This window comes from Lipophrys pholis (genome assembly GCF_963383615.2).
Source record: "Lipophrys pholis genome assembly, chromosome: 8".
NCBI lineage: Eukaryota > Metazoa > Chordata > Actinopteri > Blenniiformes > Blenniidae > Lipophrys > Lipophrys pholis.
Genome location: NC_137630.1, coordinates 14,660,109 through 14,674,651, shown reverse-complemented (window position 1 = coordinate 14,674,651; position 14,543 = coordinate 14,660,109). Strand labels below are relative to the sequence as shown.

The 14,543-nt window shown below is 39.9% G+C and overlaps 1 protein-coding gene across 1 annotated transcript in view; it reads left to right on the top strand.

Moving 5' to 3' along the window:
- Positions 1 to 14,543, top strand: part of LOC308113705 (kazrin-like) — a 122,372-nt gene that overhangs the window by 93,330 nt on the left and 14,499 nt on the right. The window contains 1 exon segment of the mRNA XM_080470140.1: positions 5,554 to 5,745. Coding sequence (XP_080326266.1) covers positions 5,554 to 5,745 — 192 coding nt within the window.

The window sequence follows — 14,543 nt, the reverse complement described above, 5'->3', positions numbered from 1 at the left end:
CTGTCTGTCTGTCTGTCTGTCTGTCTGTCTGTCTGTCTGTCTGTCTGTCTGTCTGTCTGTCTGTCTGTCTGTCTGTCTGTCTGTCTGTCTGTCTGTCTGTCTGTCTGTCTATCTATCTATCTATCTATCTATCTATCTATCTATCTATCTATCTATCTATCTATCTATCTATCTATCTATCTATCTATCTATCTATCTATCTATCTATCTATCTATCTATCTATCTATCTATCTATCTATCTATCTATCTATCTATCTATCTATCTATCTATCTATCTATCTATCTATCTATCTATCTATCTATCTATCTATCTATCTATCTATCTATCTAAAAAAAATCTAACATTAACTATACATTTCAGGCATTTTGTTCATCGATTGATTTTTGTGTGTCTCAAATCTGATCGAACATAGACTGGGTTACATCCAATTAGATGATTAAAATGATCAAATAAAAACAATCACAGTCCGCCGTGATGCATCTTTAACAGATAATCATAATACATTTTAGAAGAAACTCGATGAAAATGAAGTTTAAAAAAACCCACATGATTTTCTCTTTCAAAGTGTCGTTGACTTCTTCTTTTTTTTTTATTTCACTTCCTGACAAAGTATATCCACTAAGATCCATATATTTTTTATATTCGAAATTTGAATTTGCTAAAATTTACATGAGTAGAAGCACCAGAGCAAGTATTATTTGTGATGAAATGAATTTTTTATAATTGTGTTCTTAATATTTTCATATTACAACACCCTTTTGGAGTATCAGTTTTTGCCAGAGTTTAGAAACTGAAACAAAAATGCTTTCTACAATCCTTACAATAAAAACGCATTTAAATAATTTGAAATAGTCTACATGCAGACCAGAGCGCAGGCAAAATAAACTATTACAGCAAAACTGTAGCTTGTATATATTAAAACAACTGTGAAAACAAACTGATTAAAAGAACGTCCATGGTATGATAAAATGGAAGTAACTACTTGAACTGCTCACAAATTAATATTAATTTGAGTCTGTATTCCTTGTTATGTGCGTCACGCCCTCCTCGAGGCAGAAGCTGACAGGCGTAGCAGGAGGAGCGTCGGCGGGAATGAGCTTGTATGTAGTCCTGAAGGAGATACCACTTATCAAAAAAGCTCCCTCTCCGACTGTCATTGTAATGCAGAGCTACACTGCACGCTTTTTGCCATCCCAGAGGCTGTGTGGACATTGAAAAATAGGTAGCAGTCTGCACCAACCTCCACCCACCCCGCCCTGCACCCAAACTCTCGCTGTGCTGTCTTCTGGTGCTCCAGCACGGTGGAGGAAGACAATAACATGTCTGTTTCCTCTGCGCACGCCGTGCTAATGATCACAATGAAATATTCAGAGGGTTTATCTATCATAGATGTCTTCTTGGTTGTAAGACGCAAGAGCATGATCAGTTTCAAAAGGATTGTTTAAAACTGAAATTGAATGGTTGTGATATTTATTGTTATGAGAGAAAGTCAAATCAAGAAGCAAAACTGAAGCTTCAAAAGCCCTGGATTAACTTATTTTGTGATTTGTTGTAATATCAATGAAAACAATGGTATTGTGACTGTAGGAGAATGAAGGTCAGTCGAGACAAGAAAGGATATGTGTGTGCGATTGAGAAGGGAGTTGGCGGGGATGTATTTTGAAAGAAGTGGAGGTAATGAAGGTGAATCAGGTCAAGAACCTTGGTCAACCGGAGAGGTGAATGATGAACGGACGATGCACAAAAGAAGGAGACGTGAGTGCAGATCTGTGACAGCAACCCAGCGGCAGAAGTTAAAGGGAAGGTTTACAAGACTGCAGTGAGATCTGGTGTGTGTGTGTGTGTGTGTGTGTGTGTGTGTGTGTGTGTGTGTGTGTGTGTGTGTGTGTGTGTGTGTGTGTGTGTGTGTGTGTGTGTGTGTGTGTGTGTGTGTGTGTGTGTGTGTGTGTGTGTGTGTGTGTGTGTGTGTGTGTGTGTGTGTGTGTGTGTGTGTGTGTGTGTGTGTGTGTGTGTGTGTGTGGCAGGAGGAAGACCTTGGTGAAGATTTAGAAAGGTGATTGATGTTTTCCAAATATCACTTTGGAACACCCATTCCTGCCCTCCGTTCACATGGGAATTAAGTGGGATAAAGCTTATTGTGAAAGTGCATTTGCAATAGTAATAATGTCACACATTTCCATGAGGCAGTGGAAGTTCATTATAGTAGCCAAGTTTGAATTCATTTTAGATAAGGAAGGCAATAAAAAAGCATGACATAGAAATGCAAATGAACCAAATGCAATGGCTCAACATAAATGTTGATTATCTTGACCTGTGAGGTCAAAGCGTTTGTTACATGAAGGGGATTTTTGCCGAGGCTCAGTGTTCCATAGTAACTGCAACAAACGGCTGAGTGCTACTACCACCAGGAAGCCAAACTATCAAGAGAAAAAAACCCATTCATCTACAGTTTTTCAATACTTAACTGATCAAATTCCATCTGAGCAAGCATGCATACATAACTGCCCCCCCTCCCCCTTGTTGCAACACTGATATGTTCTGCATCATCAATTCTTTCATTACCTTTGAATAGTGATCAGTCTCAACGTTGCAAATTGAGTATCTTGTGTTTAAGCTTTTAAAGCTCACTGTGTGAGGTGATAATAGAGGTAAGCACACCTGCCTTTTATGGTTCCAGACCTGTGGCCTTCGACGATGTTTATGATGTTTGTAATCACGTCTTGAAGTCAAACGTTGTATAAAGGCTCAGCGGCATCAGTAGATGTCTTACTGCAATTTAAAGCTCATTTTCAGCGTTCCTGTCCTCTTATTTATGACCCTCTGCATTCTGGATCAATACATGTAAAACCTAATGAATGAGGAATTGAATCTTTTATCGGATTTTTAAAAGCCAATGAAGTGTACAGTGCGGTGGTTTGTTTCCAGAACGGGGCGGCTCCCCGGGATGCCAATAAGGGTGTTGCTGCTTGAGTTGCTCTGTAAAATGTGGTTCTATTATCGGGTCCATTAAGTATACCTCTGTGTAATGACACTTCACGGGCCTTGTTTTCTCTCCACCCTCCTCCTCATAACCCCTTTTACATTTCATTTTCGTTACTTAGCGGGCGGTCCTCATTTTCGGCCACTCGCAGTTTGTCAGTGGAGATAACCTAACGGGTTTGGACATCCGAGAAAGTAGGTAGAAGAAGGAGATGAGGTGAGGAGAGAAGCCATGCGTCCTGTGCTAAAACTTGAACAGGGCAAAGTACATCACATATACGCTGGCGTAGTTTTTTGTCACAGTTAGTTGGAGTGTTGATCTAATCAATTATTAGATTAAAAAGTAAATAAAAAAAAAAACATAATTTCATAGTGTATTAAGTGCATAAGTGTAGTCTACTTGTGCTGTCCTATTTATACATGACTGCACTAGTAATGCATAAATAGGACAGCACAAGTACACTGCACCTTCCGCTTGTGTACTAAGAATATTACCATGACTGAAGTGGAACACAAGTGTATCGAGTGAGTAGTTTGTATTGCAACTCTGGTATTACAAATTCCAAATTATTTGAGGGTGCATAGTCATTTGTCATGGATGGATACATGCACAAGAACATGATAAAAAGAAAACACACTGTACTTAATTCTGTTTCTTGGGTTTAGTAAAAAAAATTTAATAAAATGCAATGTAGAAAATTTGTTATAACAGCCAATAATGCTGAAATTTTGGTTATTCTGAATAAAGTCAAAAACATGATAAGCTGCTAAAGGAGCAAAACATTTTGTTCCACCATAATTGAGAGTGCTGCAGCTGTTATATCACAATGAAGGGAAATGGCCATCCACTAGACTCAAATTGCACAAAACTTCCCAAAAACAGCTCCTGTTGCCAAGAAATGCAGCCCAAATTTGTATTTTTTGCATTATTACACTATTAACAAGCTGTTTCAAAAGGCCAAAATTACTACATTAATGGAAATGCAGCAACCATGAGTAATGAGTACATACAGTATCTATAGAAATTAAATGACAAAAAACATTCTCGTGCAAATCATTTTCAGGCATACTAATGTGTCTATACGTGTTGTTGTCACAACATTAAATAAACAGTATAATTAGTTTGACAGATATTTTGATCTGCAGGACAGTTCAGCTTTTAGCAAAATGTTAAGTATTAAGCATTAAAACAGGTAACAGACAGAAAGGTACTGTCAAATTGAGAAATTTGTCATCTAATGATAGAGTTTAGGCTATTTTTAAAGGTTTAAAGTTTTTTTTTTAAGTGTTTGAGTGACTGAATGATATGATATTCTGTGGTTTTGTTTGGTGCTTAACTTTTTTTGGGTAAAAATGTTGAACATTTTACACATTTCTGAATTTGCATCTGAATCCTTGTGTTTGACCGATGACTAAATCTGTTCTCTGTGTTGTGGTGTTTGAGTGGTACCATTTCACATTTTTACAAGCTCTTGTTTCATCTCCCAGTCTTTTGGCTTCTCCTGTTCTCAGTTCTTTTAGACGGTAGTATAGAAGCTGGTATATGTGTGTGTGTCTGTGTGTGTCTGTGTGTGGGTATGCGCACAGTGTGATTTATGCACAGCACTTGATAATGGAGCTGAGCAGTTCCCCCCCCACCACCCCCCCACCCTCCCCCCTCTGCCCTCAGGATGCATGAAATTGAGCAGAATGACTCTTCTCATCCTTCTATAAATTACTCTCCATATGCTCCACCTAGACAAGCGCGTTCAGTGTGCAGAAGGACGTATTTTTAGATTAAATATTTCTTCTTTTGAGGTGTATTGTGAGAATTTCCAGTGTGACATTTGTCTGTTGTGGCTTGTTTTGAAAGCCAATGAAGTTTTATCTCTGCTGTAGATGCCTTGAAAGCTCTTTAAAAGTTATTTTCGGTGTTTCAGATCGGTACAAAACAGCACAGTGTTTTTTTCTTGTGTGTGTGTGTGTGTGTGTGTGTGTGTGTGTGTGTGTGTGTGTGTGTGTGTGTGTGTGTGTGTGTGTGTGTGTGTGTGTGTGTGTGTGTGTGTGTGTGTGTGTGTGTGTGTGTGTGCTGTCTGTTCTTTTGTCTCCTTCTTATGGACAAAGCTGAAGAAGCACACTTAAAGTAATATTCAATGAATTTCAAATGAATCTCGCTTTTTCTCATAATTTTTGCAACACAGAAGATCTTCAAAGATCGCTTTCATTACAGCATCGGTGTCCTGTGTCCACTAATTCACGGGACCACACCAATCTCTCTACCTATTACTCACACTAATTTTTGCACGGCAGATATCTCAATCACAAATGAATCCATAACCTCCCATGGCGACATGGAATCGATTTCGCACTTCAGACATAGTCATTTCTGCACGCGTGTGTCTATTCAAAAGCAGATCCACTCTGACAAGACCAGGTTTGAGTGTGATCCTTCTCCAGCTGCGGGAGTCAGAGTTTCTCTTTGGCTTGAAATTGATTCGCCCTTTAAACTGACACGAGCAAAACGACGCCCATCTGGACCGTGTTTCGGTGTCCACCTGCTAACGCCCTCTCTCCCTTCTCCGTGTGTTCGCAGTCCTGCTACGCGAGGAGGTGGCTCAGCTCCAGGAGGAGGTGCACCTGCTGCGGCAGATGAAGGACATGTTGAGTAAGGACCTGGAGGAGACCCAGGGAGGCTGCTCGGCCGACGTGCTCTCCGCCACCGAGCTGCGTGTGCAGCTGGCCCAGAAGGAGCAGGAGCTGGACCGAGCCAAGGAGGCCCTGCAAGGTAACGGTTCCAACGCAGACGTCGAGGTGTTATCAATCCATCTTCTCCACTGCCTCATCCAGCCTGGCGTCACACAATTTAGTCCATTAGCCGCAACCGGACGTGAGGAAAAGTGGAGGAAACAGGCAAAGGGAGAACATGCAAACTCTTGCGCTTCAAAATCCCTCACTGTGTGAGACCATACTGCAAACGTCTTTGCTCTAATTCATGAGCCCGGTGTAAGATTGTAAATGGAGCCCCATAGAGTATCGACCCCCCCCCCCCCCCCCTAATATTTGTACTGAAATGTTAATATATTTTAACCACATAAATAAATGTGAACATAGACAACAAACTACAGTAGTTAGTGAATAAAACTTTTCTTAGAGATACACTGTTATAGAGCAACAATGGTGTTGGTGATGACGTGGTCATTCTTTCTTCAGTTCATGTTGTTTGTGTAATAAAGGACCCGTTTGAAAGTGACGATATTTACAGATCTTTTTCAGACTTTTCAGAATAGTGTGAAATCACACCTTAAGTGTACATGATGGTGTTATTGCATATCAGAGGAACTACTAAACCCTATTACAACATAATTAAGAACTTTAGATCCTTGTTGGCCTGGAAGAATTTAAATTGTGTACTACTAAGTGTGTCTGACGGAGTCGACACAAAGCAAGTTCGAAAGGTAAACATGTTAATTCATCAAAGAAATTTTTTTATTTTGAACTTGATTACATAACTCAGACTTTTCTTTATAGATATGTAGAACTAAATAATATAGTTAAAAAAACAAGACACCCTTGATGAGCAATGATATTATCTGAGATCTCAACGAGATGGAAATGTGAAAGTGAGGTGAAGAAAAAATCTAATCAAATCAAATGTTTATAAATATGATTTTTGAGGGGGTGGGTTTGTGTGGGGGGTTTAATTTCTGAGTCAAGAGCATTTATTATCAGCACATTTTTGTGGGGTGTCCATATTCCAGGGGGTCCATATACAATACTGCACCGGCATTATCATTTTTCATATTGTTATCACCATAAACATATAACGAAGGCTGCGCCAACAAAGTGAAGACATATTATTTTCAGATTGATGTCTGAAGAGGGTTACACTTATAGATGTCATCCATATGGATGAACCTGTCAAACTACTTGCCCTCCCTTCTCGCCAAAATGTCCTCATCTCAGCTGTTAGTAAAATTAATCTGTGTTGCATTTCATACGATAGATGGTAAATAAATTTCACTTATAAAGTTCTTTTCATCTGCTTGAGCAGCCGAAAACTGTTGCAAGTGAGGTGAAGCATCCACACACATATCCACACGCCAATGGAGGCGGCCGCCATGCAGGGCGCCTAATCCATCCATTGGGAACAATTTGGGGGTTCTATGTCTTGCTCAGGGACACTTGAACTTGTGGAGATGCTGAGATGGGAATTTAACCTGCAACTTTATGATTGGGAGACGACCACTCTACCAGCCGAGCCACAGCCTGTGTATCTGTTTCTGTATTTATGTATTTTCACCGTGACATATTTTCATCACTAAAAAATCCAAATTGAAATGAGTACAATACAGGCTCATTGTATGGGTTCAGAAAAGATCTAATTTGCTGAATAAGGAATAAGAACAAGAGATGTGGAGAGTTTGGTTCAGTGTAAAAGTGAAAAATGTCCAAAGCAAACCAAAGTAACTTGACAGAAGTTTCCACTCAGAGAAGTTCTGTCGCCGCTCAGTATCCAGCTGCTTTAGATTTTAGGATTGTCACTGCCACTCCTGCTGGGAAAACCTGCTGCCTTTTGCCCCATGGGGCCTGAAATCAAAGCTTTTTTTTTTTTTGCCTCTTTTCACTATAATGTTGCCGCGAGTGTCTGTAACAGTGTGGTTAATGTAGCCCATTAGTGGCATTATGGCCCATTAGCATGTGTTGTACTGGAGAGATGGAGGGGTCGCTTGGTTTGGGAGAGGGCATTGTCGCTTGTCAGCAAATTGTGTCCCCGTCTCTGCTGCTTTCACATTACGAGACGCAGACAATATAACATATTTCGATAGCTTTCCTGATGAGTTTAGGAAGAAAACTGGATATATGTTTTTAGTAGGAGTGTCAAACTTATTTTTTTTTAAAGTTTAGTTTTAGTTTTTACCTGGAAGATTCAGCAATGGATGTAAAATTGTATTACGCATTTCTATCTTGTAATATTAGGAAATATAACAATACAGTTGTGCAAGAACACGCAGAACCATTTGTGCTGTACTCCTCATCCTGTACTGCTTCTGTGGAGAGATTTGTTTGTATAAACGGCATTTTTATTATAATGCTTCTTATCACAATAATTTGCTTGTCCGCTGGTGAAGCAACTCTTGCGTTTCTCTTGATGTTCCACCTTAGTGTGTCCTGTCATAATAATGTCCACACACCTTTATTATTGTGCTGATGAGCTGTGCTTTTAGCGCTGTGTAGGCCAGTCTGATGAACAGCCATAAACATTGTCCAATAAGAGACATTTGTATAATGCTCTTTATATTATGTGTTGGACAGTTTCTCTCTTTATTGTACCAGAGCTAAAAATGTTTGTCAGAATGTCCTCCCCTGCATGAGTGTCAACCTGGCAATCATTATAGCAGCATGGTCGGTTTTAAATGACACTTAAAAAATAAATGAAAATGTCCACTTACCTGTGCGTATCATGAGCAATTGCTTGGTGCCGAGTTCAGGACTTTTTTTATTGGTGCACAATTGCAGCTTATTCGACAAAATGAGGTTCCCACACTAAATGAAGCCCCATGCACAGTGCATTTTCTGTCCATTAGTAGAGGCATCCCCGGTATCTACACTGATTGTGTTGTTTTTGGGTCATGGCTATCAGTGGAAGTATTGCTGTGATCAGAAACTAACCGTTCTTCACTGTGCATTTGCCGCTCACTAGAGGTTGTGGTTTAGGTGTTCTCTAGCAGCTTTCAATCCACATCTAATGCACTTCCAGGCCAAGCCAGTCTGTGTGCATATTTGGAGACAGTGAGCAAGATTTAAGAAAAAAAACTGTTACTGTATGATAAAGTAATTGTTGTCTTCAATAACTGATTGAAATACAGTAATGTTGGTTGTTTCCCTGTGTTGTAGTGCAACCAAGAGAAACATGCGTGTGTTTTATCAAAAAGAAATCCACATTTAATGAGATTTATTTAAACAAAATCCTTTTTTTGGGTGGAAAAAAAGTCCTATTTTTTTTAATTGCATTACATCCCAAAATACAACAAAACATTGTATTTTGTTCTTCAGTGGGGTTTCCAAATGACCTGAAACTTCTGCAACCCCCCCCCCCCCCCCACACACACACACACACGCACACACACAGTACGGCTGTGATGCTGCTGCACTTTGCAAGCAAAAAAAAAAAGCAAAAAAAAAGCTTTCAAGCAAGCTTTTGCAGCCGCATTATTGACCTCTCTTTTGTTGTGTTCTCTATTCTTAATAACACCAGGCACTCCTTAGTGACTGCATCAGAAACAGCATTTACTTTTATCGAAAAAATTAAGGAAGTGTTTCCTTTGAAATTTGTGAACTTTTGCGACCTCATCCTGTAGGTGAAATTGGACCCAGTTCCAGCCCAACGTCGGCTTGCAGGTCATGAATTTGTCCCATCGCTGATGTCACAATATGTCACAATCAGGAATGAATCTTTACACAAAGTGGAAATGTGCTTTAAACAAACAACGACAGCTTGTGGCAATCTGATTTATAGCCCCATTGTTTACCAAGTGGAAAAATGCTTACATATCGTCCTTATAGCGAGTGAGTGTGCGGTAAAATAATGAACCCGCTGTGCCAGGCGGTCCTCCGTGGATTGCAGGGCATCAAGCAGAGATGTCATCAGCGTGGTTGTGAATCATTCTTTTCAAAGAATTATCGCCCATGGAATGAGGCAGAGCACAAAAACTACCATTTGGTATCACACAAAAGCATGACATGCTGTCAGGGGATTTTGTAGCTGCGACATTTCACTTGACACTTGCAGCCCACGCTTTTTGGGGGGGGGGGGGGGGGGAGAGAATTGTATAAAAAGAAAATGGACTGAGGACGAGCGCACATCAAATAAGTACTTATCTCGTCCTCGGCTAAATGTGTGGCTGTCTGAGCAGGCTGCACACAGCCATGTACAGTTATTTGTATGACTCAGGCCACTTAATGAAGGCCAGAGCCTGTCCGCCCCCAGCAGGCACCAACAGTAATCAGTCGCTAATGAAAGCTTTATAAAAAGGATTTTGGTTGGCTTACAAGGACTAGAAATATTAGGCGGCGTGTATCTGGACTACAGTTTAGATGAGGTATGTGGGAGGACAAGAGGACAGTAGCTTTTGTGATATTTGAGTTGGGTTCTGTTGGAGTGCCTTCAAAAAGGCTAAATGTGGAGCCACTGTGAACATGAGCAGGACGATGGCCCTTTATCTGATTTTTATATATATTACATATTATAATATATATTCTATATATTTTTTATTGCCATGTCTTTGTCAATTGCAACCATTTTTTAAAGAATCAGAGCAAACCTTTTCCCATGGAAGTTTTGGATAAACATCTATGAATCCAGTGCAAACACAGAGAGGCAGAAAACCTCAAACACTGAGTGTAAACCAGAGTACACAAGGAAAACGTCCTCTCAAAGTGACAAGGCAAGGCAATAATTAGTATACTTTGCAAGTTACAGGTTGAATCGTTTTTAATTCAAAGCTGTCTGCATTCTCAGTGGCATAAATTCAACAAGAGACTAAAAATGTTCCTCAAGACGTTCTGGTCTATATTGACATATCAACATTGCAGATTTGTCGGCTGAATCTCCTTTTCCACTATATCCCAAATGTGCTCTTTGACTGAAATCTGGTGAGTCTGGAGACCTCATATTCCAAAGAAACATGTTTTGAGATCGTTGGAACTTTGTAATATTGGTGTATGGTACGAGTACACTGTGGTCATATGGGGACCAACGATACTCAGGCATTTAAACAATGTTTAGTTGATACTAAGGGGCTCAAAGTGTGTCAAGAAACTATCACATCCACCTTTACACCAGCAGCAGCCTGAACCATTGATACGAGGCGGGAAGGATCCATGTTTTCATGTTATTGACAAAGACCGTTCACCCTACCATCTTAATGTGACAGCAAAAATCAAAACTCATCAAACCACACTACATTTTTCCAATCATCTATTGTCCAGTTTCGGCGAGCTATGTGAACTGGAGGCTCAATTTCCTGTTCTATGTTCTCAGGATTGGTGTGCTGTTCTGCTGTTGTAGACAAATCAAAAACCAGCTTCGGTGTGTTGTTTTGTCAGAGATCATTTTCCGAATGCCTTGGTTGTAACTACTGCTTATTTCAGGTACTTTTGCCTATTTATCATTTTTCAACCAGTCTGGCTATTCTTCTCTAACCTCTGGCGTCAGCAGAGAACTGCCACTCACTGGATATTATCTCTCTTTTCATCCCAATCATTGTGTGTGAAAATCCAAGTCGATCAGCCGTTTCAGAAATACTCTAAACAGCCAGTCTGGTAATGACAACCATGTCATGTTCAAAGTCACTTGAATCACCTTTTTACATTTCACAGCTGCGGTTAAACTTCAGCTGCTCCTCTTAACAATGTCTCACAATGAGTTTTTGCTGTGTGTTTGGCTAATTAACTATTAACAATATTGAATAATTGAACATGCGTGCATGTGCACCCTGCTCTAAATACAGTATATTAGTTTTGTAAGACAGTTGTGAAAGACCAGCAACGGCATTAGCAGCTATTTGGTCTTTTGTGTTTTGTTTATGGAGGATAGGAGCCATTCATGCATTTTCCCCCAGCAACATTTGCAGTTTCCAAGGAGAGAGTAGAAACACATCTGGCATGTCTCTTTGTCTCATTTCATTGTGTTTGTTGCTTTGCCAGCTCTCGCAGCCCAGTGCATTCAGCTGTGCTGCAGAAACGGGTGTGTGGTCCTGGGCAGTGCTGGTGACATTTTTGTGTACTTGAATATTTGAATAGGCTGTCACTGTTTTAAAGACAATGGAGAGAAAATGAAAACAACAGTGAGACCTTATGACTGGTGTTTAATGGATTTAAAGTGAGCAGACAGAAAAGAAATCTGCGAATATTCATTTCCGTGTATTTCTGTTCCGTACACAAGTGTACGAAACTCCATACTGCAGTTTTGAATACGATTTTCAACACTTTTTGAAAATGAAATGCATAATATGTGTGCCTGAAATGGGTACTTCAGCACCAGTGGGCTTTTCAAAACCTGCGCAGGACAATGTCCACGCACGACTAGTCATATGGCAGAAGGGTTCATATAGCAGCTGCTCTGAAGGACTACTCTCATGCATGGACTGAAAGGCTGCCAACTTAGACAGGAGGAGTGAAATGCAGTAAATGGTACAAATGGAGCATCCCTATTCATCTCTGGTTGCTATTTGTGATGCTGCATTCAATTATAGTCTGTATCCAGGAAGTATCTCAGAACCCAGGTGGGTCATCGAATGCAAAAGGCATCACACCAATACAAAAGCTGTAACACGAAGGCATGGCGGCGAAAAAACCCACCGCAGACCTACAAATCGGAGGAGTTTAACAAGTGAAGCAGATGGTGGACACGTTGCTACGCAAATAAAGAAACGTGATCAGTCTTTCAAGTGTAAATGGATTTTTAGTGTTGTTTTGTTTCTACGTTGTAGTCTCATATGTGGATGTGTTTTGTATTTGTCTCACTGGCTGTGGAACTATTTGTGTCCCTGGGGGAGATATAACGAGTCTTAATCCCGAACACTTTGTCAAACTTTCCCATCAAAACATTCCGTTAGTCCTTGAGAGAAAAAAAAACAACCTGCAGCAGCCCGATCCACAAAAAAAGCCAGCTGCTCACAATCCTCTGTCTCGGTTTTTTATATTTATGATGCAGCTTTTGAATGTTTTGGCTTTTCATAGTTTTCCTGCAGTTTTTGCATTTTTTGTTTTGATTTTGCATTTTTGTTGTGGAATTTGCATTTCTACTGTAGTTTTGCTTTTGTCCTGTAGCTTTTGGATTTGTTTTGTGTGCTGTTTGTTTTTTTTACATTGGTTATGCAGCGTTTTCATGATCTGAACCCTCTAGTCAGCGGTTGCCGTTTGAGCAATTATACGAGAAAGAAAAGTATAGATTATCTACTTTCAATTACTCAGTTCTTAAACTGCTTGTAGTGTTTCTGAACTTCTTTGCCTCTCTAATTCTGTAAAACACCTAATTATACTAAGAAGAATCCTCAAACATTTAATCCGCCTCATTTGGAAGTTTGTTTTACTTTGCTCCTCTGAAAGCTTTAAATTCAGGATACAAAAAAAGGTGTTATTATCATTATTTATAATTATCATTGTTGTTGTTATTGATGTTGTTATAGAAATCTTGGACATCGAAAATGATGTTGACTATCTGTTCATGGCATTTTCCAAGAGCTCCATAAGCTGTATAGTCTAATGTTGAATTTGTCTTTCTGCTGGGTCCGTTTTCAAGAGACTGGAATGTAGCTTTGTTTTTGTGTCACTTGAAGTCGGATTACTTATCCCAATACACACACGCACTCACAGGCACGCACACGTTTTTTTTTTTTTTTCAAATATTTGTAATACTACAATAAAGACATGTTGCTGGTTGGCGTTGGAAATAGTTTTGTGTTAAAGTGGCTTGTGATGATGAAAAGAAAACACAGGGCCAAGTGTACTAGAGAATCCCTCATTAACTACAGCAATTTCCATATGCTGCCAAGTGATTGGAGGCGAGATGTCGAGTCTATTTGATTTCTCCCAGTTTTCACAGGGCTGCCATATTGCAAACATCCCACCAGATGCTCCAGCAAAGGCTTTCCCCCAGAAGAATGGGGGCTATGTTTGGAGAACTTAAGCACCCTGGAGTTTTTAACGAAGGGCTACCAACAATTATTGAGATGCTGAATAGCTCTCTATTTATGTACACATTTATTTTGTTTGCTATTTCTTTTTTTCTTTTTTTTTCTTCTTCTTTTTTGCCGTGGTTCTTCCTCTGGAAGAGAAAAGCACAACACAGGAGTGATGAAGTAGTGTGAAAGAAATGCATCACCCTTTGCTCTCTGCCACTTGAGATAATACCTGTTTACTTTGGGAATGGTTCACCAAAACTGTGTTGCCACTCCTACTGCAGTTCGCGGCTAAATTACATGCAGATTTTCTGCCGCCTATGAATACAAAATGGAGAGGTGAAGACTGCTTTCGAGTCTGTTTTCTCTTTGCTTGTTCTTCATTTTCTCTGTGATGTCTCTTTCTTGACCCTCCTTTGCCTTTGTTTGGAGTGATGCTCACATTGCTTCAGAGTGGAGGCCTGGGCCCTGTGAGCATAATAATTGCCATCAAGGGTAATTGCACATTTTGTTGTGATGCCCGTTGCCACTAAGTCCGACCCGACAGCAGCAGTCATGCCCCCGACCCTAAAGCTAACGTACAACACTGAAATAAAACAGTGAAAATTAGTACTTCATTACAGCTATTAGCGACTTATTTGAAAAGTAGTACAGTGTAGAAAATATTGAGGAGAGGAGCCCTTACATTATTTTTCCTCAGTGAGGCCTGTTGTAGTTATGATAATGCTGAGCTCTCACCAATATGTGAAATTACATTAGTTAACTGTAGGGAGGTGTGCTATAATCCTGATTTTAGGGTGAAGAAACTGATTTATTTACTGGCAAAGAGAACATACAGCAAAATAAAATAAAAAATTGACATCCATGGCAGACATGCAACAGCAGGTTTCATTAAAAAAAA